General features: G+C 33.7%; 3 protein-coding genes across 8 annotated transcripts; 2 read left to right on the top strand and 1 right to left on the bottom strand.

Annotated features, from left to right (window-relative positions):
* Positions 1 to 1,801: 1,801 nt before the first annotated feature.
* On the top strand, positions 1,802 to 12,618 carry LOC105142259 (DNA helicase INO80). Of its 3 annotated transcripts, XM_011049798.1 has the most exons (24): positions 1,802 to 2,250; positions 2,332 to 2,361; positions 2,471 to 2,558; positions 2,782 to 3,169; positions 3,275 to 3,707; positions 3,828 to 4,028; positions 4,157 to 4,267; positions 4,936 to 5,369; positions 5,497 to 5,605; positions 5,681 to 5,761; positions 5,840 to 6,012; positions 6,599 to 6,724; positions 6,936 to 7,097; positions 7,176 to 7,233; positions 7,754 to 7,984; positions 8,129 to 8,275; positions 8,429 to 8,986; positions 9,085 to 9,342; positions 9,435 to 9,542; positions 10,191 to 10,285; positions 10,394 to 10,550; positions 10,781 to 10,978; positions 11,228 to 11,380; positions 11,967 to 12,618. In XM_011049798.1, exons 4-24 carry the CDS (start codon positions 2,790 to 2,792, stop codon positions 12,231 to 12,233), a joined length of 4,440 nt encoding a protein of 1,479 aa, XP_011048100.1. In that variant the 5' UTR covers positions 1,802 to 2,250; positions 2,332 to 2,361; positions 2,471 to 2,558; positions 2,782 to 2,789; the 3' UTR covers positions 12,234 to 12,618. The 3 variants fall into 3 exon arrangements, with proteins under 3 accessions (XP_011048100.1, XP_011048099.1, XP_011048101.1); XM_011049797.1 differs by lacking the exon at positions 2,332 to 2,361; XM_011049799.1 differs by lacking the exons at positions 2,332 to 2,361; positions 2,471 to 2,558.
* Positions 12,619 to 13,283: 665 nt separating this feature from the next.
* SFGH (S-formylglutathione hydrolase) lies at positions 13,284 to 16,475 on the bottom strand. The gene is made up of 7 exons (XM_011049800.1): positions 16,198 to 16,475; positions 15,590 to 15,707; positions 15,035 to 15,082; positions 14,716 to 14,912; positions 14,393 to 14,491; positions 14,246 to 14,311; positions 13,284 to 13,712 (listed from the first exon to the last, which is right to left on the bottom strand). Exons 1-7 carry the CDS (start codon positions 16,342 to 16,344, stop codon positions 13,533 to 13,535), a joined length of 855 nt encoding a protein of 284 aa, XP_011048102.1. The 5' UTR covers positions 16,345 to 16,475; the 3' UTR covers positions 13,284 to 13,532.
* A 5,574-nt stretch (positions 16,476 to 22,049) lies between these two features.
* On the top strand, positions 22,050 to 26,161 carry GPDHC1 (6-phosphogluconate dehydrogenase family protein). 4 transcript variants are annotated; one of them, XM_011049803.1, is made up of 6 exons: positions 22,050 to 22,728; positions 22,832 to 23,504; positions 23,927 to 24,148; positions 24,836 to 25,083; positions 25,376 to 25,515; positions 25,808 to 26,161. In XM_011049803.1, exons 2-6 carry the CDS (start codon positions 22,868 to 22,870, stop codon positions 25,929 to 25,931), a joined length of 1,371 nt encoding a protein of 456 aa, XP_011048105.1. In that variant the 5' UTR covers positions 22,050 to 22,728; positions 22,832 to 22,867; the 3' UTR covers positions 25,932 to 26,161. The 4 variants fall into 4 exon arrangements, with proteins under 4 accessions (XP_011048105.1, XP_011048106.1, XP_011048107.1 ...); XM_011049804.1 differs by having other exon boundaries at positions 22,050 to 22,364; XM_011049805.1 differs by having other exon boundaries at positions 22,050 to 22,347; positions 22,831 to 23,504.
* Positions 26,162 to 26,972: the final 811 nt, after the last annotated feature.

The following is a 26,972-nucleotide window of genomic DNA, read 5'->3' on the forward strand; positions in this document are numbered from 1 at the left end:
AAAATATATTATTTTAAATTTTTCGAGTCAAACAATTTTTTATCATTAATTTAATTTATTTTTGAATCTATCAAATCAACTGAGTCGCATTAAAACAATCTAATTTAATTTTTTTATTAAAAAAATATTAGCAACAACTATTTTTTTTTATTTTAAATATTAACTTAACCTGTGGTGTATCCTTGGTCAACCATTTTGTTCAGTTAACAATTTTTATAAACACACATTAGCCTAATTGTCAGCACATTTACACCCTAATTACTTGTCGGCAAAATACTTTACATGGCAATCAACAACTTAATTATTATACACGATATATGCCATATCAATAAATATCCTAACGTTAATATAGTACAGAGGGATTGGTAGCTTTCAAGTATCATTTTAGTACCCGTGTATGATAACATGGTGGCTGGTAAGCTTTGTTTTTACTTTTTGACAATTACAACATGTAAAAATGGATGATTATCATCATATTTGTTTTTTATTTTAAAAGAATTTTTTTATTTTTTAAAATTGATATAATTTTGATATTTTAGATTATTTTAATACATTAATATTAAAAATAATTTTTAAAAAATAAAAAATATTATTTTAATATATTTTTAAATAAAAAAACTTTGAAAAACAATCACATGGTTATATTCAAAGGTATTACAATTCTACTTGCTTAAGTTGCCAACTATTAAATATTTTTATTTATTATATCATAATAATTTATCCTATTTCTTTGGAACTTAAGTAATATCTTATAATTATATTAGTTGCTGATACTACTTTACCATCGCGACTCAAAAGATGTAATGTCATCTGAAAAATACAAATACTATTCACTACATAACATAAATATTACTATCATGAATTGTTAAATAGATTTTTTGAGAGTATGTTTGTTTTTTAATTTCTATCATTTTTTAAAGTGTTTTTAAATTATTTTTTATCTGAAAAAATATGACATTAATATTTTATTTTATTTTTTATATTCAAATATAAAAAATATTATTTTAATATATTTCTATTAAAAATAATTTCAAAAAAAACATGCATGGTTGGTGGTGTGATAGTTCTTAAATATTAATTTTATTTTTTTACAAACATAAAGGTATCATTCCAGTAGGCGATTCGTGGTATATGGCTCATAAGTTTTCATGCTGTTCGTTCTTTTTTGCAATCATTGGAGAAAATTTTTAGATATTTATATGTGTATATAAAAAAAATACAGACACTTAAAATATGTTTACCAAATAAAACTAATTTTTTAATTTTTTAATTTTTTGGGAATGAGGAATAATTTTTTATTTATTGAAAATACTAGAAATAAATCAAGACCATAAATATTTATTTTTTAAATTATCAAAAATCATAATTTATAATAGTATCTTATATCCATTAATTTTTTTTACCCTATTAAATATTATAATAAAAAATATACATTAGTAAATAAAAATATTTACATTGGATTTATAATAAAAGTTAAATTCAGTATAATAAATAAATAAAAAATAATTTCACTAAAAAAAATTTATATTCAAAATAAAAATTTTATTGTTCATGCTTTTATTTATTTAAAAAATAGTGGAATGATTATAAATAAAAAAATATAAAATACATCCAAATTAAAATTTTAAGATAGAGAAATATATATTTTTCTTACTTTAATTTTTTATGCAATATTACTGTTTTTAACCTTTTAAGCTTTGAAATTCCAGCGTGGGCAGTGGTTGCCACGTGTAAGTCAGTCCAAGAAACACCACGATCCCTCTAATCTACCGTTAACTGTACCAAATCACAACTTCTCACTGTCTCCATCTCCCTTCTGTTTGGAGAGAATGAAATCTCTTCAATCTCCTTCAACTTTGAAGGCCTAAAGAAAATTAAAATTAAAGGAAAAAAAGAAAAAGAAAAAATCATGACAAGAAAAACGTTAGCAAAATGGCACCCACACGGCGCACATTAGCACTTTGCGATGCTTCCTGCACCGTCTGTGTCACCTACGGGCTACGGTCCTTCTCTTTCTCTCACTATCCTACGCACCCCCCTAACCTTTCTTCTCTCCTCGCTTCTTCTTCTTCTCTCTCATAATAACACAATTCCTATTAGGGTTTCGTATTTTATTTTTTTTCTCTCTCTCTTCAAAAGAAAAGGAGAGAACAAAAGTCTGTCTTATGTTCTTCAAAAGCCTAAGCTTTCATGGACAACAGGAGACAAGCCAAGGACTCGCTTTCTTACTCCAATTTGTTCAATCTTGAGGTTTGTTCACATGGGTTTTTGGTTTTCTCAATTGGGTTCTTTTTAGTTTTTTGAATTACCCACCTTTTTTGGTTTTTTCAGATTGGATTAATTTGTTAATTTTGGGATTCGGTGAGATGGGTTTATTGAATTTTGCTGAATTTGTGTGTTTTGTTTTGTTTTTGGTTAATGGGTATTTGATTTTTTGGGTTTTCTTTTTCTTTTTTCCTTTTGTTTTTAGTCTTTGGTGAACTTCAGAGTTCCACAACCTGATGATGAATTTGATTATTATGGGAGTAGTAGTCAGGATGAGAGCAGAGGTAGCCAAGGTAACTTAATTTTGTTGTTTTGAATGATTTATTTTCTATTTCGATTGGAATTACAAGGACCCAGTTGGATTTTATGCCTTTTTGTATGCTATATAACTGTTGAGTTTCATACTCTCTTTGTCTGTATGAGTCTATTGTTCGTGAAAACTTTGATTTTCGGAGGTGGATTGAGCTGGAGAGAAGTGTATTTATGTTTTTGTGCAATGTGGTTGGCTACGTATAGGTGGAGCAATGGCGAATTTTGTTAATAGGAATCTATCAGAGAGGGAATTGAATTCGGAGAAGAGAAAGAGGCGGTATAACAACAGCGAGGGAGAGGAGGAAGATAGACATTTGAGGGCACGCATTACAGAGGATAAGTATCGCTCAATGCTGGGAGAACATATTCAGAAGTACAAGAGGAGGTTTAAGGATCCCTTGCCAAGTCCTGCTCCTCCCCCTCCCCGTATGGGGATTCCCATTCCAAAGAGTAGTTTGGGCGGTTCAAAAACTAGGAAGCTTGGGAGTGAGCAGCGAGGAGGGTTACATGATATTGAAACAACATCTGAATGGGCCAATGACATTACTCTGTCAAAACGCAGAGACTACCATGAACCAGAGTTTACACCCAAGTATGTTCTGGCATTATGAGCATTGGAATGGATGAATTTTTGCATGATTATTGTTTTCATTTTTTGATTGCTCTGAAGTTAATTTTTTTTCCAAATGTTTTGCAGAATATACTATGAACCTCCTTATTTGGATATTGGGGATGGTGTCACTTATAGGATACCCCCCTCTTATGATAAGCTTGCAGCATCATTGAACTTGCCAAGCTTCTCAGATATGCGGGTGGAGGAATTTTACTTGAAGGGCACCTTAGATTTGGGTTCCTTGGCAGCAATGATAGCCAATGATAAAAGGTTTGGGCCTAGAAGCCAAGCAGGGATGGGGGAGCCCCAATCACAATACGAATCACTTCAGGCAAGATTGAAGGCATTGACAGCTTCTAGCTCAGCTGAGAAATTCAGTCTCAAGATATCTGAAGAGGCATTGAATTCCACAATCCCAGAAGGGGCAGCTGGAAATATAAGACGCTCTATTTTGTCAGAGGGTGGTGTAATGCAGGTTTACTATGTTAAGGTTTTGGAGAAAGGAGACACATATGAGGTTTGTCCTTCCTTTGAACTGTGATTAGGCTATGGGAAGGATTTTTTTTGTTCCAGTTCAGAGTTGATGACGAACCTTTTTTTATTTATTATTATTATCTTCTATTTTCCTGAGATGCAGATCATTGAGCGGGGTCTACCTAAGAAGCCAAAGATAATTAAAGACCCTTCCATCATTGAGAGGGAGGAAATGGAGAAGATTGGTAAGGTTTGGGTAAACATTGTCAGAAGAGACATACCTAAGCACCATAGGATTTTCACTACGTTGCATCGAAAGCAACTTATTGATGCCAAGAGGTTCTCAGAAAATTGTCAAAGAGAGGCACGTACATGTCATATGGCTTATGCAGTTTTTACTTGCATTTTTTTTGTATCTATGGATGATCTCTTTATTTCAGCTTTATAGTACTAGGCTTGTATGTTTAAGTAACAATTCCTTTTATGTTCCAGGTCAAAATGAAGGTTAGCAGATCACTCAAAATAATGAAGGGTGCTCCGATTCGCACTAGGAAGTTAGCTAGAGATATGCTGCTGTTTTGGAAGCGAGTGGATAAGGAGATGGTACTTTCTGTTTCCTTGCTGAACTTTTGCTCTGTTTTCATTTCAATGTAATGGACACTGTCATCTTCTAGGCGAGTGCTGTGTTGCAATTAAGAGTTCTGAATATGACACGGTATAGGAGTACATTCACACGTGGAAACTCTTTTATCTCTTCCCCGTGGCTTCTGTTACTCTGTTTGTGGAGTGTTTAAATGTGTGCTGAAACAGACACTCTTGTTATCCAGAGATCATTGGTTGGTATGATAGTAAATGTCTCAACCTTACCAGTATGGCTGTAGATTCTAATCTTGCAAGCGGTTGCATCAAGTGACATTGTTTAACAGCAAGACTATTCCAAATTTAACCTGTTAGGAGTCCATTTTACATATCTGCATGATGGACTTTTTTAGCTTAAATCCTCTTATCATTAGAGATGTGGTCCTATGGAAATTGAATAAACAACCTGGTTACTAATCTGGTGGATATTTTTTCATCTATTGGGAGCTCTAGTGGGATGCAGTTTACTGACATCTGTTTCTAATCCAAGTGATTAATATTTTTCTGCGATGTAAACATACAAGTTAACAACTGAAAAACTGTTTTATAAAAAGTCATCCTTGGCTTTTTCTTTGGTTATTTACTAATTCCTTCTCTAATTGTTTGCAATGTTCAAATACCTTCCCTCGTAGGCAGAGGTGAGGAAAAAGGAGGAAAGAGAAGCAGCAGAAGCTTTGAAGCGTGAACAAGAGCTCAGGGAAGCAAAAAGACAGCAGCAAAGGCTCAATTTTCTCATACAACAAACAGAACTCTACAGTCATTTCATGTCAAACAAACCAAGTTCACAGCCCTCAGAAGCTTTGCCAATTGGAGATGAAATGACAGATGATCAAGGAATGGATTTGAGCACTGCTGAAGCAGGGCCTGATGATCAGGAAGAAGATCCTGAGGACGCTGAATTGAGAAAAGAGGCTTTCAAAGCTGCTCAAGATGCAGTCTCAAAGCAGAAATTGTTAACAAGTGCTTTTGATATAGAGTGTTCAAAGCTGCGTGAAGCTGTTGATATTGAGGGACCTATAAATGATGCCTCAGTTGCAGGATCTAGCAACATTGATTTGCAGACACCGTAAATGTTTTTTTTAATGTGCCCCCTTTCTTAATAGTATTAGTTGTGATTTTTTTTTTGGTTTATCATGTTTTCCTTTTGAATTTCTGCATCACTTTAATGAGCTTATTATTACCAATACTTGCAGCTCCACCATGCCTGTTACATCAACAGTTCAGGCACCAGAGTTGTTTAGAGGTAGCCTCAAAGAATATCAGTTGAAGGGTCTTCAGTGGCTGGTTAATTGTTATGAGCAGGTAAGGTAAACTCAACATCAGTACTAGATAAAATTTTCCATTGAAATCATCTCATAGTAGTTCATGTTGTCTCAGGGTTTAAATGGTATACTTGCTGATGAGATGGGCCTTGGAAAGACTATTCAAGCCATGGCATTCTTGGCTCATTTAGCTGAGGTGATTATTCTAGTTGTGGTACATTAATACATTTCAGCATGTTTTTTTAATAGCCTTGCACTAAATTGCTGCACACAGGAAAAAAATATTTGGGGTCCTTTTCTGATTGTTGCTCCAGCTTCTGTCTTGAATAACTGGGCTGATGAAATCAGTCGCTTCTGCCCTGACTTGAAAACCCTTCCGTATTGGGGCGGGCTTCAAGAGCGGACGGTACTTAGGAAAAACATTAATCCAAAGCGCCTTTACCGAAGGTAATTTTCTTGTAATGGCCATCCATTGATTTCTTGAAGACAAAATAATGGGTAGTTCAATGGAGTGGATTTGACACTCACTGGGCTGATCACATAATTAGATATGGTCAACGTGCATCAAGATAAAACAGGTGCTAGTGAGGACCACTTCATAATTTTCCTTTTTGGATTTTTTTTCAGTTGATTTTTAGGAACTCTTAGGGTTTTGTTTGTTCAGAAATGACTAGGAGTTTTATGAGGTTACAGGCTCTGATTTCTGAAATCAAACTACATTCTCCTCTCTGCATTATTTTTTATGAGGTTACAGCCATTGGAAATTCAACTTCACTTTAGTTAGAAAATCAATATGCATATTATAATTGCCTTTGCAAGCACCTTGGATGCTTTAGAGTTTTGGGTTATAAACTTGTTTCCTACAAACTAAGCCTTTGGTGTTTTTTATAGTTACTCTCATTTTGTGTCTTAAGCCAGCTCCCAAGATGCTTTTCATTCAAAGAAGTTTTGCTTCTATTTCTCATGTCACTAAATTAAGCATTTGCCATGCTTTGTTCTGATGTTAATAATCAATCATTTTCTTTCTTGCCAGGGATGCTGGTTTTCACATTATCATTACCAGCTACCAATTGCTAGTGTCTGATGAGAAGTATTTTCGGCGTGTGAAATGGCAATACATGGTATTAGATGAAGCCCAGGCTATTAAAAGTGCTAACAGGTTCTTAACTCTATAACCAGATTTTGCTTACTAGATTTTCCTCATTAATCGTCATTCAAAGAGCAGCACCTTGTTTAAATGAGTTTTACTTGTGCTCTCATTTGAACTGTTCTTGATGTCATTTGTTCTTCATGTCTTTCCAAAGCATACAAAAAAGAGAGAAGTCATACTATGCTTTTACTCTCATCTGATGACTGGATACTTTTGACAGTATAAGATGGAAGACATTGCTCAGTTTTAATTGTCGTAATCGCTTGCTGCTGACTGGTACACCTATTCAGAATAACATGGCAGAATTGTGGGCCCTTCTGCATTTCATCATGCCGACATTGTTTGACAGCCATGAACAGTTCAATGAGTGGTTTTCTAAAGGGTATGTTTCTTTTGCTAAAGTGCATGCTTGCTTTCAGAGCATACTAGACCTAAAATTGAACTTTTATTTTGTTTTCAGAATTGAGAACCATGCAGAACATGGGGGTACATTAAATGAACACCAGCTAAACAGATTGGTGAGTATGCTTTATTGCTTTTCGTAGGTTTCCATTGCCAGCATGATTAATAAAATGTTTGTTAGATGTGCATCCTGCACAATTCTGTAGCATTAGAATCTGATGCAGAATACTAAGGGATCATTCAAAAAATGAAACCTAAACATCGAACTGTTCTAAAACAATGAATTGCCTCATGGATCCTTCAAATTTTTGTTAAGCTAGTGCGGGGCTTATGCATGGCTCTTGATGTTTTAGAGACACAAGTAATTGCAATTCTCTGATATTGCTTGGTTTTTATGTGTTCCCATGTTTTCTTGGAATTCAGTCAGCACCACATGTAACCTTGTAACTTTTTATGCGTGCTGGTTAGAGCAATTCTCTATGTTAATTGAATGCTAGTCAGTGGACTGTTTTTAGTCAAAAAGGTTTTTCCTAAACAGTTTATGATATATAGTTTCTCTTACCCTTTTCTAAACTCGCAGTGCTGTTTTCTCCCCCCATGGTATCTGACTTGTGTCTTGGTCTTTACCTTTGACAGCATGCAATTCTCAAGCCTTTTATGCTGCGTCGAGTGAAGAAAGATGTGATTTCCGAGTTAACAAGGAAAACAGAGGTTATGGTGCACTGCAAGTTGAGCTCTCGACAACAAGCTTTCTATCAAGCTATTAAGAACAAGATATCTCTTGCTGAGTTGTTTGATAGCAATCGTGGACATCTTAATGAGAAGAAAATTATGAATCTCATGAACATAGTCATTCAGCTGAGAAAGGTAGCCTATTATTTTGCCGGGGGTTTCTTACATTCCACTCCATAATGTTTTTATTATGTAATTATGTTGTGCAAACCTTTGAACAATATGCTATTTTATTGTCTATTTACAAAAGAACTGAATGTTCTATTTTTTTGATGGTAGGTTTGCAACCATCCAGAGTTGTTTGAAAGGAATGAGGGAAGCACATATTTCTATTTTGGAGAGATTCCCAATTCTTTTCTTCCCCCTCCTTTTGGGGAGTTGGAGGACATACATTATTCAGGAGGTCGAAATCCTATCACGTACAAGGTACTTTCTTGAGTTGTCTGTGATTAGAAAAAAATTGTTATATTTTGACAAACTCAAAACTAGAAGAGTAAAGTCTCCATGGTTACAACTGTAGTTTCCTTTCAAAGCAGTAGCCATGATAATTTTTGACACTGCAACACTTTTCCCACCCAGGTGCCAAAAGTAGTCCACAATGAGATTGTCCAAAGTTCCGAGGTTCTTTGCTCAGCGATTGGACGTGGTGTTGGCAGAGAGTCATTTCAAAAGCACTTTAACATATTCTCTCCAGAAAATGTGTATCGGTCTGTATTTGCACAGGACAATATCTCAGATAGATTGCTTATTAAGAGTGGGACGTTTGGTTTTACCCATTTGATGGATTTGTCGCCAGCAGAGGTTGCATTTCTGGCAACTAGTTCATTTATGGAGAGGCTGTTGTTTTCTATTATGAGACAGGGCCAACAATTTTTGGATGGAACCATAGACTTGCTCATGGAAGACATGGAAGATGACAATGGCAATCACCTTGAGAAATGTAAAGTACGAGCTGTCACACGAATGTTATTGATGCCATCAAGATCTGAGACAGATACCCTAAAAAGGAAAATTGCAACAGGCCTTGCTGATAATCCGTTTAAGGCTCTAGTTAACTCTCATCAGGACAGGCTTCTGTCCAGCATTAAGCTCCTTCATTCAACTTACACGTCCATCCCACGGACTAGAGCCCCACCGGTATATTTGGATTCTCAGATTGTCTATTTTTTAATCATTAAAGAATTGTTAACCTTTGAACATTTTATTAATATACCAATGTTTTCTCACCTACATAGATTGATGGCCAATGCTCAGACAGAAACTTTGCCTACCAAATGATGGAAGAATTGCACCAACCCAGGGTCAAGAGGTTGTTAATTGGGTTTGCACGCACATCTGAATTTAATGGACCCAGAAAGCCAGAGGGTCCTCATCCTTTAGTTCAGGAGATTGAATCTGAACTACCTGTTTCACAACCTGCTCTTCAGTTGACATACAAGATTTTCGGTTCTTGCCCCCCCATGCAAAGCTTTGACCCTGCAAAGCTGCTCACGGTGCAAACCTCTCTGATTCTCATGTCCTTTTAATCAAATCAAAATTGTATTTTGTAATGCTTATATTTGGATTGTATTTGTTTTTTATATAGGATTCTGGAAAGCTTCAAACACTTGATATTTTACTGAAACGATTGCGAGCTGAAAACCACCGGGTTCTATTGTTTGCACAAATGACAAAAATGCTAAATATTCTTGAGGTACATGTAGTTTTCCAGTTATTCACTATAGTCATTACAAGGGTACCAAGGAGACGAGAAGTTATTTCTGAGGATCTTGTAGAAAATATGCTCATGGTAAAACAACATTATTTTGGGATTAAGGCACAGTTGAGTTGATTTATTTTGTAAATTAGTTGAGGCTTATTCTTTCTTTGTTTTTATGACTTGATGTACAGCCATATTAGTTTAGCCGAATTGGTATACATTTGATTAGCTTTGTGCATATAAGTGGCTGGCATTTGTTGCTGTAATCCAACATCAGTATGGGCTACAATAGTCTTCTTTTTCAAGAAAAGCAAGTTGGAACTTGCTCTTGAATATTCAATGGCAAGACTCCATATTACATGATCTGTTTATTTCATAAAATGGTTTGTGGTGATTGTCGCCATGGATGATGACTTCAGTATTGATTTGGATTTTCTATGTTTAGAAATAGCCTCTTAGTGTCACTAATATATATTTGAATTTCTCTTATCCTTTATGTCCATCTTATCTGCATTTTGCTTTCAAATGACATAATTTGTGCTTGAGCTACAGTTTCCATTATGATTAGGTCAATTAGTTGACTTTTCTTCTTGCCATTTTTTTAGGAAATTTGTTTTGGTGCTAACTTGTGTACAATTGCAGGACTACATGAATTATAGGAAATATAGGTATCTTAGACTTGATGGGTCGTCCACCATCATGGATCGTCGGGATATGGTCAGAGACTTCCAGCTCAGGTTGTTATTTTCTTTGCTGTGTGATGATTGTTTTGAAGAGCACCCCTTTCTTGTCAATATCTCATTTTGAAAGTGAGTTCTCAACTTTTTTACCTCCTGGGATTGCAGGAATGATATTTTTGTATTCTTGCTGAGTACCAGAGCTGGGGGGCTTGGTATTAATTTGACAGCTGCTGATACTGTTATTTTTTATGAAAGTGATTGGAATCCTACACTAGATTTACAGGCAATGGATAGAGCACATCGGCTGGGCCAGACAAAGGATGTTAGTTCTCTCCAGATTTTTGTATCTGCTTTTCACTTATGGCATAACCATAACCTTTTCAAGCATTTCCTTTGAGATTGTCTTCCTTGTTTAGATAGTGATCCTATACTCAAATGAGTTTTTGAGCTTGCACACACAAAATGGTTTTTCTAGTTCTGACTATACATAGAATTCTCAGCTTAGTTTTATTTGAGTTCTGAATAACACTGAAGTACTTTTTCATGGTGTAGGTTACTGTCTACCGGCTCATTTGTAAAGAGACGGTTGAGGAAAAGATTTTGCAAAGAGCAAGCCAGAAACATACTGTGCAACAGCTTGTTATGACAGGTGGTCATGTTCAGGATGATCTCTTGGCTCCTGAGGATGTGGTGTCCTTGCTTCTGGATGATGCCCAGTTGGAGCAGAAGTTGAGAGAAATTCCACTGCAGGTGAGGTTTATATGTGGGTATTGGTTGTAATTTTTTTTTTCAAGAACCCAGTTAAATTGCTGATAATTTTCTCTTGGTATAGGAGTTTTTGCCCTTTCCCTCCTTGTAAAACTGGCCTTTAGAATATTCACTAGAAAAGGAAAAGTAAAATTAGGAGCTAGAAAGCAAGGAATGAGAGGTAGAAGTTGCCTTAAATTTAAGTTGCTTATAGAATATGTGATCACCTTTTTATCAATTTGCTGTTTTCAGGCCAAGGATAGACAAAAGAAAAAACCAACAAAGGCCATACGGGTAGATGCAGAAGGTGATGCAACTTTAGAAGATTTGACTGAAACTGTCACTCAGGGTACTGGAAATGAACCATCTGAGGACACAGAGAAATTGAAATCCAATAACAAGAAGGTATTGTGATTTCTAAGTATATTTTTATGATTCAATCCCTTAATTTCTTTTCTACCTTTACATTTGAAAAAGGCCGTTTCACTGTCCACTTTGTCAAGATATGGTATTAAGTAGCATTAAGAACCCCCCACCTCCTCTTCTGAATAAATGTGAACGAAAAAAAAAAAAAAGGTGAAAAGGAATTACCCTGAGTTGTTTGTGAAAGATTTAGGTGAGTGCATGCAAGAGCCTTGAGATATCAAAGGTAAACTCCACCGTATATATTTTGTTACCTCGACCATAAGGGTGAGCTGTAGTCGCTATGGCTTGCATTTTGTTTTTGATATTCTTTATAGATCTGGTAGCCTGGTACTGGCTCTCTCCTTTTGATTCTGGAGTAAATACATGGCCTATAGTCAAAAGTTACAGAAGCTGGTATTTTTTGTTCATGTTGTTTTGGCATTCAATTATTATCTGATATTGAGCTGAGGTGCTGAAGGATATCCCTGCTTTCAGTTAACCGCTGCCAAAGTAAAGGTGGCTTAGATGCAACGTTCTCCATGTCCATTGCTTTATGTTTTTACTGAGAAGCACATATCTTGTGCAGAGGAAACCTGCTTCTGACAAGCAGACTACACCAAAGCCAAGGAATTCACAGAAGAATGAACTGAATTCTACATCAATGGACTATGAATTGGATGATTCTTTTCTAAATGATGAGCCACAGTCACAGCGACCCAAGAGGTTGAAGAGGCCGAAGAAGAGTGTAAATGAGAAACTCGAGCCAGCATTTACTGCCACACCCCAAGTTGATTCATTGCAGATGCAATATCCACATGCAAATAATCTTCCTTCTACTTACTCAAACACATGATTATAATATGCAGTAAGAAGGTTGAATCCATTGATGTAGCTGCAGGACTTTGTTCAACGCTTGGGTTGCCAGGTGATCTCAGAGGAGGCACCTTGATTTCCACCTATTGCGGCCAGGGCTATAGAAGAAACTGGAGCAGCGTTGAGAAGAAGCAAACCCAGCAACACGTAGTATGTATATACAATTTTGTGGACTTGAGTTCTAGGTCAACTAATTATTACTACAGATCTGAGTCTGTACAGGCGGGTTTGCTCTTTGTTCCTCGAGTAGTAGTATATATTCCAGGTCTTGTAAACCTATTTGCCCACGACCATAAAATGTTGTGGGTCGAGGAACTAGACTCGAAGAAATTTTTTAATGGGCAATCTTTTTTACAGTTCTGTAATGCTGTGTCTCCCCCCTCATCCTTCAAGAATCTCTTATGAATGGCCGGGCAGCTTGCAAGCCCCATTTTGCTGATGGTTGTGGTAAAACGAATTCAGAAGTCTATATTTATTTATTTTATCACCCTTTTTGTTCTTTGTTAACCAAACAACTACAGTGATCATCTTTTCTGCTATTCATTCCTTTCAGGATCTATCCTGTACTGTCAATCCCTCCTGACCATGGATCAACCATTATCAAACCCATAAATACAACTTTCGTTACCACTTAACCAAAAAGAAAGATCTAATATCATTGGTCGTTGCGACGACATACAACAACTATCATTGTGATGTAAAATCATAACGGTAATAGCTGGCAATCGTGGAGCCGTAAACCTGGTGAGCGGAGAAGAGGCGACAGAGTAGTGGGTGGACGAAGGGAAGGAAGGATTTCTGTCAACGAAGCAAACTGGCTTTCATTTCTTCTATTTAAAATTCTTCTTAAAAGATACAGATATTTTTTTTTTAACTATTTGAACACTAGTCACCTGACATTTAACGTTGATGTTGGCAAGCTCCATTCACAACGACAAACAAAAAGCTCTCAGGTGGCGATCATCATGTTAAAACCATAACAGGCTGAGATTGTTTTAGCAAAAATCCATACGTTGGGGACTACCTTGTGAAAACTCATCATAGGTTGGGCGCTGATTTGTAATTATCCCATTTATTTAAGACCAACAACCACAAAGTTACAAGAGCATAATATAGTAATATACTGAGTCGACAAGGGAACAGAGGGAAAGCATACAGTTCATAAAATGTCGGGTCTTTCTTTGGAGGGTGCCACTGGGGACGGGAAGAGTAAGTACAAAAGCTACTCCAGATAACCATCACGACATAATTACCACATTATGTATGGATTACTGCAGACTTAAAGTTTAAGAGCACGAGCATGGTGGTGAATGTGGTCATCGATGAAAGTGGCAATGAAAAAGTAGGAGTGATCATAACCAGGTTGCAATCGCATCAGAACTGGAACATTTCCACTCCTGCATGCCTCTTCAAACTTGTTTGGCAGCAGCTGATCATGCAAGAATTTATCCTCATCTCCCTGCACAGACAAAGCAGAACAGTGTAAGAGGACAACGCACAAGCCTAAATCAAGCAGTGTGGAAATTTACAGATTGTGTATTCATTTAATGTCCACATTTCATGGATGAATCATGTTTACCAGCCAACATGTACTGATCAAAAAGGGAATTGAATGGTGCCTCGTATGATAACTTTTGTTAGCAGCTTATTTTATCTCAGCCTGACTTCTATAATGCAAGGTTGTTGATATTCTAACGTCATTTTAAATGCTAAAGAAACAACTCATTCATCACAATCCACAAAGCATCCCATATCTCAGGATCTTTGAAGCGAAAGCTTAATTCTTACCCGGCTCAATTTGATAGAACGGAAATATTTTTGTCCGTGATGACTAGATCACCCAGCCAACAAACCACTATAAAGTACCAAGTTAATTTGATCAATTTTTTTCACTTCATTTGTTATCAAAATGAGATTTAAACCTCAATCAGGTTTCCAGACAACAATTCATGGTCCCTAAAGAAAAGGCAGAATGAGCACACAAACTTTTACCTGATCAATTAAAATGGTAGCAGATACATCATGGACCTTTGACACCAGAGAAGTGGCATCATATTCCTGCATTTTTTAATTTCATTCATTACATTCAATGCATTGCAAATAAAGATGTATTTTCTACGTATCACTAGAAATTTTAACCTCCCAATCAGCTTTACTGGGTCCAAGATAATTTGCGAATGCCTTCTGGCCCCATGGACAATTAATTGGGTTGGCAACTGGTGAGAAGGCAGATACCGACTGGAAAACAAGGACAGAACTGAAAAGAATCAGAAATTATGAACCAGGGAAATCATAAATTGGTTCATCCTGCAGCTCTAAAAAAAAAGGGATAAAAAGAACAAAAAAGGATGGTAAACAAAACCTAAATTACTACTTCACAGATAAAATTCCAATATTGCTCGTATGAAATCTTATGGAACTAAAAACCTTCAAATGTTTAATGAGTAACTATGACCAACCACCTTGTACTTGTCAAGGTTCTTCAGGTAGATTGTTAAAGCACCATGGCCGCCCATCGAATGACCAAATATAGATGCCTTCGATGTCTCCAGCTGCGGAAAATTTTCACTAAGAAGTTTTGGCAGTTCCTTGACAACATAGTCATACATGCGCCAGTTCTTCCATTTCTCTTGAGTAGCATTAAGATAGAATCCAGCACCTATTGAAGACAAAGAATAGCTTAAGTTAGAAATTAGAGGCATCTGGTCATAATCACATTTGCACTTTAGAGATGAAACTCTAGTTTTGCTATATTATGCCACAAATATTTAATCTGCATACCTACACCAAAATCCCAGCTGTCTGCCTCTCCTTCCACATTCAGGCCTCCTGCAATAGTCAAAGAAACAACTAACTAGTCAGCAGAAAAGGACATGGAAATAACTACTGACATGGTTACTCATAAAATTAACATTTACATGATTCATCTTCACAACAAGAAACAACTAGAACAATAAGCTTAATTACTGCTGGAAAATAATTACATGATTCCCATGCCCATCAAATTTTTTTATGAAAGCAATTAAGATCTCCCCCAAAGCCCCAAATATGTTTTTCCTCAACCAATTTTCACTCTACTGAAATGTCAGAATGAAATTCTATGAAATGCTGAAGCTCATTCTCAAACGCTTGATAGTCAGAATTTTAAGAGTTCTGAACTGAAACAGCATCCAATGAGTCTACACTAGCCTTAAAATCACTAACCAAATTAAATATACATAGAATCAGGACGAAAAAACAACAAAAGAATTACTAATCCATCAATAACTATTTAAAAAGCATATAAAATAACAAAACCATGCTAAACATTAGTTCCAACAGTGTTTGTGATCTTACTTGGAGATGTATCGGGAGCAATCAGGACAATGCCCTCTGTCGAAGCAACACGTTGAGCTCCTGATTTAGCTATAAAGTTCTCATCGGTGCAGGTAAGACCAGAGAGCCAATACAGCACCTATTCAACAATGAAAGCACATAAGTTAGACCTTGATCTTGCTATAAATACTACAACTTACCAAGAATCATCAGTCCAACGTCAAAAGACCGCACATTCATACGCAAAGTTGATCGTTTCATTATTTGGAAGCTAACAACAATAGTATGACTTGCCAAAATTAGTCCATTTTCATCCAAAAATCAGAGAAATTGGATAAAAACAGATCAAAGGAAGTTCCGATTCAGTAAATTTTACTACTTTGATAAGATTTTGGGAATATAATAAAAGGGTTTATTATCATTAATCAATAAAACAGGTCTCCCAGTTGGATACACAAAAAAAACAAGAAACTTTGGTATATACAAGAATATAAAGTATTCAAAAGAAACAACTGGACTGTTAAAAAACCTAGCAAATGCTAACTGAAAATGAAAAACAACTAAAAATGGGAAATGGGTGTTCTGATCTGTATTGAAATAAGTAAAACAAGGAAAGGAAGATGACATACTGGGAATTTGTGGGAAGGGGAAGGGGATGGAGGGAAATAGATGTAGAAAGTCATGGAGCAACCCAGTGTAGGGCTGAAATGCTTGTATCTCTTGTTGTATCCACCAAACATCTTTGAGCTACTGATCTCACTTGGCTTTGTTTCCATTTCTTCTCCAACAACAAAAGCAATCACTCACTCTCTTTTTGTGCTATATTTCCTTTTAATGGAGAAGCTCAGTGAGTGAGCCTTTACAAGTGGTTTTTATTTTGTGGATGAAAGGGCAAGAGGATTTGTTTTATTTTTTAGTTTTTACAATTAAAATACTCAATCTAAATTGTCTATTTGACTGTATATCTCTAAAAACTTTTTATATATATATATATATACATATATATATTAAGTTTTTATTTTAATGAAAGATTTTCATATCATATCACGAGAATTAATAACATGATTATTTTTTGTTTTTGAAATGCTTTCACAAGACAGATATATGGAACTTTTTTTATAAATTAATGGACTCATTATAGGATGATTTAATTTCAAAATCTTGTTAGAAAGATATATTAAAAATTTAATATAAATTAAAATATAAAAGTAACTCAATTAAAGATGTAATTTTTTTTTTTGAAGAATTACAGGATATATTTGGCCATGTTAACCTCCCCGTATTTATAAAATGTCAATTTTTTTCTTGTAAATTCCTAAGATTTTTTTTATAAATATTATAATGATAATTTCCTAAAACTTTTCTTTTCAATGAAAAAGAATAATTGATTTGTAATTAAATTCTAGCTTGAAACATGAACTTGTAGGAGAAAATGATTTTTTTATTAATTTGTTCTTGCTTTTATTTTTAAAGACTTAAATATTAACTTAATTTGATTAAGGTATAAAATAATTGAAAGAAAAATCATTCTACCGCACTCTTTAGGTCTATATAACTAATATGTTTTATGTATTTAAGGGGTGTGTGGGTTATATATTAAATTTGATTTAAATCAATTTTTTAAATTATATTTTGATATAATTTTTAATTGATAATAAGAGAGAAGGAGAAAAACATGCAAGCTACCAGAAAAAAAAAATATTTTTTTTTCCGATTTACTCTTACTTCACTTAACTATTCCAATTAAACTAAAAAAAATATTTCAATTTAATATTGCAACATCCATGGACCTGTCATGGGGCCGGTTGGCTGGCCCAGGCTTGAAATCTTTTCAGTCTTGAGAGTTCAAAAACTCAGTCAATCGAACCTGCGAGAAGTTCCACCCCCTGTGGCAACGCTGCTGAGCCACGTTTTTATAAAAAATAATTTTTATATGTGTTTTCAATCTTGATATTAAAAATAAATTTTATATACATATATATTACAGTCTTATGTCATCAAACGACCTCGTTTCTAATCCTTGTTTCTCTCACAGGATCTCTAAACACAGCCATTCACTGAGTTCGGCACTCGTACAAAACCGAGAGCCACGACTTCTTCTTCCCCATCTTTTTACCATTATAAAAATAGTCTCTTCTTTTTCGATGATTTCCACATTCCAATACTCAATTATTTTTTCATGCATAAATCAGTTACATGAACACTGGTAAGTTATGATTCTGTAAAAGGAGAGAAGCTATTTCAAGATGGTTAGAACAAAAGAATGGCGGATTGAACGATATGAAATCTGGGTTTTTTCTTTTGTGGAGGAGAGATAGAGGACTTTAAATATTCAAATGAAAAGATTATCCCTTGCTTTATCCTCATTATAAAAATAAAGAATGATATTTTATGTTAGATAAAACTGGACAAATTAAATGCTGACCTCCTTGAATGATGCACATGCTAGCAATTCCCACATATTCATCTACCTATCCATATATTATTTTATATAGTGAAACTGAAATATTAACAAAATACTAAAAGAGCTGCCTCTTTCACAATTCACTATTGATTTGCATAGTGAATTTATCAAATTGTCCATGAAAAAGAGAAATATAAAAAGCCAATTTCAGAGATATTTTTGAACTTTTATACAAGGTATATTTTAACTTTTACACAAGACATATTTAGTTTTATAGAATTGATGAGGGGTATATATACCTTTTACTCTATTTATTGAACAATGTAAAGCCCTAGATATCATTGGAAACAAAATTTTGGTTTCCTTTGGAAGAGAGGCTTTCTTGGTTTTTTCTTTTCTTGCGCACAGTGAGATTATCAAAATAACTTGATGTTTTAAAACAAATGTTTTTGTTTTTAGAGGTATTGGTGTCTCTTGGACTTTTTTTTTAAAAAAATTTTGTATGAGATCAGGGATATTTGAAATTTAAAAATCAAATATTTTAAGAAAATTACTAGCACGTGATAAGAACATGCCAGCATGAAGAGATTATCTATACTATTTAGATGACGTGTGACATCTTTTCTACTATCTAAAAATACCCAACTGCCATCTTAGATAAAATATCATAGGGTGATGCTTCTTCTTAATTGTTACGTGTTGTAACAAAGGTTGTTGTTAGGTGATGGTGGTTAAATTTCTTATTCTCCACCTTCTTTTCTCTCTCCTCCATCCACCCCAAGTTCAAAAATATCATAACCTTTTATGTTATTTCTATTGTGGTCCTCGTAGTTTCTATTTTTATGTATTTGCTTTAAATTTTTTTAATATTTTTTTTAAAAATTTCATTCTTTATCATTTAATTTAATTTTTTTATGTTAGATTTTATCCCCTTTCTTTTAATTGATATTTATTTTGCTTTTTCATTCTTTTTCTAATTGATTTTCTTTTCAATTTCATATTTGATTTTTTTAATTAGATCCTCATTCTTTTCATTATAATTTCTTTTGGTTTCATTTATTTTTTTAATTGGATTTTTTTTCATGTTTATCCCTCATTGTTTGATTTTATTTGCTTTTAATGTCAAATTTCATCCTCATTTTTTCAATCCAAGTTTTTAAACCCGACCTAAAAATTGACTCCAAGCAAGTCCTGGGCCACAAATTGAGTGGGTTGATCAAGGTTATCTAAATCAACTTGGCTTAAAAAATATTCAACGAGTTTTTAAAAAAATTTACAAAGAAGTTTTATCATTATAATTTTAAATTATGGTTTTTAAACCTAACCTGAAAGTTGATCTTGAGCAAGTCTTGGGTTACAAGTTGGGTGGGTTGGCCAGGGTTACTTGGATAAATATTTTTTTTAATTTTACAAAAAAAAAGATCAAAGGGTTTTAAGACGAGTTTAAAAAAAATTAAAAAGAATTTAATGAAGAAATTGGATCCTTATTCTTGTAATTATGGTTTTTAGACTCGTCTTAGGGGTTGACTCCAAGCAGCTATTAGGTCACATGTCGAGTAAGTTAACCAGGGTCACCTGAATCAATTGATTTTTTTATTCAATAAGAATGTCAAAATTATATATTTTTTTATAAAGATTTAAAAAATAAAATCAACGAGTTTTGAAAAAATTTAACAAAAAAAATTTAGTCTTCATTCCTATGATCGTGGTTTTTAATTAATTTTTGTTTGGTTTTATCCCTTAGGATTTAATTTATTGAGGATTTTGCTTTGTGATTTTTTTGAATTTGTCTTCTATAATGTTGTCGGCTGCATAAATGGGGTCACAAGTTTTAAAGATTAGCTTTAGTTGACTTTTAATGTTTTATGGTATTTTTAAAAGTTTGTTTTCTAACATTTGGTTAGTTATGAATTAGCCTTTATTATTTTCTTCACTTTTTTTTCTTTGGAATTATCTCGATGTTATATTTTGAGTTGTAAATTTGATGAGTTTCTATTGTCATATTTGTTTATATCTTGGATGTCAATTTTTTATTAATTCAATTTATTTATTGTCATTATCCTTTTTTAAATATTATTATATTGGTTGAGATTATTAAATCCAGTCAACTCAATGACTCAATTCTTTGATTTTTTTAAATTTCAAGTTTCTCACGTAGTCTTTTTTATGTTATTTTTATAAAAAAAATAGCCTAACCCACGATATAGTGTGAACTATCCATCTAGTTATTATTAAAACTATTACGTACCATCCATTCAACATGGTGTTCCCTATTATTATTACAAGTCTTGTAAAGTTTTTTTTATGGATTTGTTTATTTTTCTAGTTGCAAAATAGTTTTGTAAAAAATTAATATTTTTTATATAAATTAATTTTTTAGGTATTTTTATATCATTTTAATATGTAAATGTTAAAAATAAAAAATATTATTTTAATATATTTTTAAATAAAATATATTTTAAAAAAACAATTGATAGATAATATCAAATGCGCTATTCATCTCCCGTGGTGATAGATGATATCAAATGCGCTATTCATCTCCCGTGGTTTTATTACTTACTATTGTGAGGTTAAAAAAATGTGTATCCAAGCCTGACCTGGGTTTGGTGTGGTTTTTTAAACTGAAATAGATGTTACCTTATCAAACCAAGATGATCTTAAAGCATGTTTGCAATTTAGATTTCCTAAGGTGTGATTGAGGTTTTTTTTTTAAATGGAACTTATAAAACAACAACAAAGAGCATGTGCTTTTAATTTTTTAGTGAGAAGTGATTTGTGTTTTAGAAAGATTGTAAAAAAAAATAAAATTTATTCATACATCTTCATCCCAAACATGCTCTAAGTTAACTTAAAGGAATTTATTTTTAGTTTTTTTTCAAAATAAAAAAAATTCTATGAAAATAAAATAAAATAATGTTATTTAAAAAAAACTAAAACAAAATCATTTTAAAATAAATCCAGATTAATATGAAGATCTATAAATTGACTTGATCAACCTGCATTCCTGGCCGGGACGATAACTAAAGTTGTATTTGTTTTCCATTAGTTTTTGTATTTGTGGTGAAACAAACGTATTAAAGTGTTTGCTAACAAATTAAACTAAAAAAATTAAGTTTGAAAACTAGTTTTTGTTTTTTAAAAAAAGCTAAAACAACATTATTTTAAAATAAATCTAAATTAACATAAAGATTCATTAATTAACTTGACTAACTTGTATTCTTGGTCAGGTCGATACTGTTTATTTTTTGCTAACTTTTTTGTTTGTGGTGAAACAAACGAGGCAAGATATTTGATAATAAATCAAAGTGTGTTTTGTGTTACGGGCCCACTAAAAAATTAAGTTTGAAATGTGTTTTACGTTTTGTGTTACAAGGTTTACTAAAAAAATTAAGTTTGAAAACTAGTTTTTTTTTTTAAAAAAAACTAAAACAACATCATTTTAAAATAAATCCAAATTAACATAAAAGATTCATTAATTATCTTGGCTAACTTGCATTCTTGGTCAGGTCGATACCTAAGATTGTGTTTGTTTTTTGCTAACTTTTCTGTTTGTGGTGAAACAAACGTGGCAAGATATTTGATAATAAATCAAAGTGTGTCCCACTAAAAAATTAAGTTTGAAATGTGTTTTTGTGTAACATTTTTTATATGTCTTTTTAACTGAGTTTCGATAAAAATTTTTAAAACCCTGTTTGTTTTTATATTTTAAAAATATTTTTTAAAAAATTAAATTTTATTTTAATTTTTTCTTTTCTTTAAATTAATAATTTTTTTAACATTTTCAAATTATTTTGATATGCTGATATAAAAAAATAATTTTTTTAAAATAAAAAATAATTTTAATTTATTTTCAAGTAAAGAAAAAGTTTATAAAGTAACCAGAACTATACTCTTAAATATAAATAATACTAAATATTTCATATATATTTTTTAATATACATAAACTTTAATTATAATTTTTATCAACTAAATACATATAAAGTAATTACATTTTTTTTAATTTATTTGTTTTCAAATTATATTCATAAAAGCTAAAACAAATACAATATAAGCCGGCAAGGGAAAGTCATCCCGTATTAATGGCCGTCGGGGAAGTTGGCAGCATCAAAACTCTTTAATGCAATGCCTCCATTGCCAGTTCAACTCAACTGAACACATCAATGCCTCGTCTTCCTCCCTCCCTCTCTCTCTTTCAATCACTCCAAGAAAAAAAATTCTAAAGCTGCTTTCACCAGTTTCTCGCCTCCCTTTCTCGCCTTCCATGCACTTTTAATGTCCCTTCACTGTATACGAACTTTCACACACATTGCAATCTTCCATGCTTAATGCATTTCCCTCCGAGCAACGCAAGTTGAATTCTCTGCTACCAGTATTTTGGCGGGTCTTGATGACGTAAAGGAACTGAACATGCTTTTTAACTTCTTTGTTTTATATTTAGTGGTTTTTTGAAAGTTTATAGTTGGGTGGATGAACTAACTCAGACGGACAAAACAAAGCTACAGTGTTTGATTTTTGTCATTTTGTCATGTGCTAGTTAAGAAGATAGAGAGGGGTTTAGGTATTTTTACCTCTTCTTTTGTTTTGTTCTTTCGTGTTGAATTATTGGTTGGTTTGAAAATCTTAGTAGAGGGATGAGAATTAGTTTTGGTTTTGGTGATAAGATCTACCAATAAAGATTTCATTGTTTCATGGCAAGGTGCCGACTTGGGAATTAGGATTTTGTTTTTTCTAGGAAAGATTTGACAAGTTTGGAGTTGTAAGATCACAGTCCATATAAAGATCAAAGTTGGGTTGATTTTAGAATTTGGTATAGTTGATTAAATTGCAATATTGATACCCATTAGACCTTTTTCTGACAGGTTTTGATCTTGTTGATTTGTTGTTGCGGGAAGAAGATGGTTGGAAGCATTAAGGCAGTGAATCATCATAACAATGGATGTGGTCTAGAAGAGAAGCTTGATGAGCTTCGAAGCCTTCTCGGCAAGGCTGATGGTGATCCATTGAGAATTGTTGGTGTTGGGGCAGGTGCTTGGGGAAGTGTTTTTGCAGCTTTGCTGCAGGATAGTTATGGTCGGTTCCGAGAGAAGGTCCAAATCAGGATATGGAGAAGGCCTGGAAGACCTGTTGATAGAGCCACGGCAGAACATCTCTTTGAAGTGATCAATTCAAGAGAGGATGTATTGAGGAGGTTGATCTGGCGATGTGCGTATTTGAAGTACGTTGAGGCCAGGCTAGGCGACCGGACTCTTTTTGCGGATGAGATTTTGAAAGATGGATTTTGCTTGAACATGATTGACACACCACTTTGTCCTTTGAAGGTTGTGACCAACTTGCAAGAGGCTGTTTGGGATGCTGATATTGTGGTAAATGGCTTGCCTTCCACGGAGACACGTGAGATGTTCGAAGAGATCAGTCAATATTGGAAGGAGAGAATCACAGCACCTATCATCATCTCCTTGGCAAAGGGTATAGAAGCTGCATTAAAACCTGTTCCTCGAATAATCACCCCTACGCAAATGATTAACAGAGCGAGTAAGCATTCTCTTATCTGACTCCCCAAGCACACAGAACAGGATCAGAATGCTTAAACACAAAATTTTAATTGCTTTCTTATTCATAATTACTACAAGGCCAGATTTCCTCTACGTTTCTTTTTGTGTCTATTCGACTTATACTCAACCGAACAATGACAATTTTGTTGTCAAACTATCGCCATCTCCTGGCTTTCGCTGTTAAGCACAAGTTCTATTCAAATGCAAGTGTCCCTCCCATCCATTTGTATGACATACAATCCCTCTATCATTTGATAATGATTCTAATTCAAGTCCACATAGTATGAGATTTGAGTGATTTTCTGTATTCTTCTGTCCAACCTACATTTTCATCCTTGTCCGTCAATATTTTCTCTACTTCAGGAAACTTTCCCCTCATTTTATGTGGTTGATGCTTGGCAGCTGGAGTGCCAATGGAAAATATACTTTATCTTGGTGGACCAAATATTGCTTCAGAAATATACAACAAGGAATATGCTAATGCTCGAATATGTGGAGCTGACAAGTGGAGAAAGCCTCTTGCTAAGTTTTTGAGGCAGCCCCATTTCATTGTATGGGACAACAGTGACCTTGTCACTCATGAAGTCATGGGTGGCCTGAAGAATGTCTATGCCATTGGAGCTGGTGAGTTTTCACTTTCTTCTTTCTCAAAATTGTTTTTGAACAGCATTTCTATGCAACCAATAACTCTTTTAGATGCGTGGCCAGACCCCAGACGTTAACTAGTTCTTCCCTGGTCACTATTTCTAGTTATCTAGGGTAGGAAAACATGATTAATGACGTGATTGTGTAATTTATTCCCTAAAGTAATTATAATTATAATTATTGTTTTTTTACAGAATGGCTTGGGACATTCCTCAATGTCACAGCATAACTCTGCAATTCTACCAATAAATTTATAATTGATGAATGCGCTGAATCAAGTGTGATATTACTGAAGCGTAGCTTGCAATCATAAATAATTCTGTAAAACAGAGCTGTAAAGAACTCTATAAGAAGCACGATGCGCGCTCTGTGAAATGGCATTAATTGTATTTACGTGCCTTTAAGGCATTGTTGAAGGCACTAGTTATTGATAATTTTCTTCTTTGAAATTTCGGGCTATCAGAAACTGGGAGCTTAAGTCTTAATCCACATGACAGTGATGTATTGATTCAGCCATTGTGAATTGTTGTTGAGCATGAAGCCGAACACCATCCTGTATAGCTTCACATTATTACAAACAATAAGCAAAATGAACGATATATGCTTATAACATTTAATTTTTGCTTTGAATCTGCAAACTCACTTTCCCAATTTGATTTTTCTCAGGAATGGTAGCAGCCCTTACTAATGAAAGCGCTACCAGCAAGTCAGTCTACTTTGCACATTGTACATCAGAGATGATATTTATTACTCATCTATTGGCTGAAGAACCTGAGAAGCTTGCAGGGCCTTTGCTGGCGGACACATATGTAACCTTGTTAAAGGGTCGTAATGCATGGTATGGACAAATGTTAGCCAAAGGGGAAATAAGCCGGGATATGGGTGATAGCATCAGTGGGAAAGGAATGATTCAGGTACTGATGTTTATTTTGACACTTTAACTTTAGAGGTAACTTGAATTGGTGGTCTTATCTGTGGCTCTATCAGTTAAATGTACAACTACGAATGACCTTAGGTTAAAAATCGAAATCTATGCACTTGATGGCTTTTCTGAGCTAGCTCAGGATTGGAGTACTGATGCCATGGATTTGTAGTAAAGGGACGCCAATATAACATCCCTAGCTTGATTTGAGAGATTTTCTTTTCCTCAATCCCAAGCTAGCTGGGTCTAACAATTCCAAGTCTGTAATGATTTTCTCATTGCAGGGTGTTTCAGCAGTTGGAGCATTCTATGAACTCCTGAGTCAGTCAAGCTTGAGCGTGTTACACCCTGATGAAAAGAAGCCTGTTGCTCCCGTTGAGCTCTGTCCCATCTTAAAAACGTTGTATAAAATACTGATAATAAGGTAATCTCATACTACAGCACAACTACATAATTGAACACAACAAGTTTGACAGGTTTTAAAAAAATTTCAGCTCACAAGGCCTGCAGAGATTGTATGTTTCAAGCCATGGTTGGCAGTCTCTTGAATCTTGCTTCCTCATTGTATTTATTTTACATGAATTCTGGACGATTGTAGAAAATCTCATTCCTTGACCAGAGCTACATGTTTTGCCGATAAAAACCTTTTTGTACAATATCTTTTCTTCTTCTTCTTAGTTTAATCTCCCGCTTGTGGTTGATATTTGGATATTCAGGGAGCAATCATCACAAGCTATTCTGCAAGCGCTGAGGGACGAAACATTGAACGACCCCCGCGAACGCATTGAGATTGCTCAAAGCCATGCTTTCTACAGGCCTTCTCTTCTTGGCCAGCCTTAGGCTACTTTGCGTTGCCCAAAAAAGTGATCATGAAGGAATCAATAAAACACATGAAAGCAATTGTTGTATGAAGTTACGAACACTCTGGAGTTAAACCCACGCTGGTGTTATCATGTATTCTGCAATATTGTCTTATAATTGTGAAAGCTCAAAGCCTTCAATTATCGCCTAATGTTATTTTTTTTTACATCATGTATTCTGTAAAAATACTAGTTACAGTCTTATTTATTCAAATATAAGCATGTTTAGGATTTTGATACGGTTATAGTTTGAAGTATTTTTAATTTAAAAATATATTAAAATAATTTTTTTTATTTTTAAAAATTATTTTTGACATAATCACATAATCTAAAAATATAAAAAAAATATTTTAAACCAAAAAATTAAAATTTTTAGATATGCAATGTAAATTTACCCTAAATAACTTGGGTATCAAAATATATTTTCTTTTAAAAATATTATCATTATTTAAATATTATTTTTTATTTTAAAATAGTAAACTTGCTACATGTATAATAAACTATTCATAATTTCTTTTTTCTTCCCTGTCAATAATATTATTAAGTGTCAATAATATATTGTTTAAAAAAATTAAGATTTATTTAAAATATTAAATGACTTTTAAAATCTTATAGTATTTTAAATTTATTATTATTTTAAAACTTGAATTAGTCTCGCGGTGGGTTGATGAAAGAACTAGATTGAATAAAAATTAATAGAAAGAAAAAAAACCTCAAAAGACCTTATTAAAAATCGGAGTTAACTTATGTAAATTTAGTTAAAGTTTTATTTTTAAAAAAAGGAAAAATATTTTTTTTTAGAGTTAGGCCCCGTTTGTTTGCAGGAAAGTTGTTTCCTTTTGGAAAATGAATTCCGGGGAAAGTGAATTCCGGGGAAAATGAATTCCGGAGAAAATGAATTCATGAAAAGTAAAGTATTTTCCAATGTTTGGTAGTGTTATGGAAAATGAACTGGAAAACACTTTCCAGTGTTTGGTTATGTTATGGAAAATGAACTGGAAAATAATTTATTAATATTTTA

This window comes from Populus euphratica, unplaced genomic scaffold, assembly GCF_000495115.2.
Source record: "Populus euphratica unplaced genomic scaffold, PopEup_1.0 scaffold138.1, whole genome shotgun sequence".
NCBI lineage: Eukaryota > Viridiplantae > Streptophyta > Magnoliopsida > Malpighiales > Salicaceae > Populus > Populus euphratica.

What these genes read in the sequence shown, in the direction of transcription:
- SFGH (XM_011049800.1), bottom strand. Translation starts at nt 16,344, where the DNA reads ATGGAAACAAAGCCAAGTGAGATCAGTAGCTCAAAGATGTTTGGTGGA. An exon ending in CAGCTGGGATTTTGGTGTAG is followed by an intron (nt 14,913 to 15,034) that starts GTATGCAGATTA and finishes TGTCTTCAATAG; the next exon opens with GTGCTGGATTCTATCTTAAT. An exon ending in AGAACCTTGACAAGTACAAG is followed by an intron (nt 14,492 to 14,715) that starts GTGGTTGGTCAT and finishes CTTGTTTTCCAG; the next exon opens with TCGGTATCTGCCTTCTCACC.
- LOC105142259 (XM_011049797.1), top strand. Translation starts at nt 2,191, where the DNA reads ATGGACAACAGGAGACAAGCCAAGGACTCGCTTTCTTACTCCAATTTG. An exon ending in GAACCAGAGTTTACACCCAA is followed by an intron (nt 3,170 to 3,274) that starts GTATGTTCTGGC and finishes AATGTTTTGCAG; the next exon opens with AATATACTATGAACCTCCTT. An exon ending in TCTTGGCTCATTTAGCTGAG is followed by an intron (nt 5,762 to 5,839) that starts GTGATTATTCTA and finishes TGCTGCACACAG; the next exon opens with GAAAAAAATATTTGGGGTCC.
- GPDHC1 (XM_011049801.1), top strand. Translation starts at nt 22,868, where the DNA reads ATGGTTGGAAGCATTAAGGCAGTGAATCATCATAACAATGGATGTGGT. An exon ending in GCAAATGATTAACAGAGCGA is followed by an intron (nt 23,505 to 23,926) that starts GTAAGCATTCTC and finishes GATGCTTGGCAG; the next exon opens with CTGGAGTGCCAATGGAAAAT. An exon ending in GTGGGAAAGGAATGATTCAG is followed by an intron (nt 25,084 to 25,375) that starts GTACTGATGTTT and finishes TTCTCATTGCAG; the next exon opens with GGTGTTTCAGCAGTTGGAGC.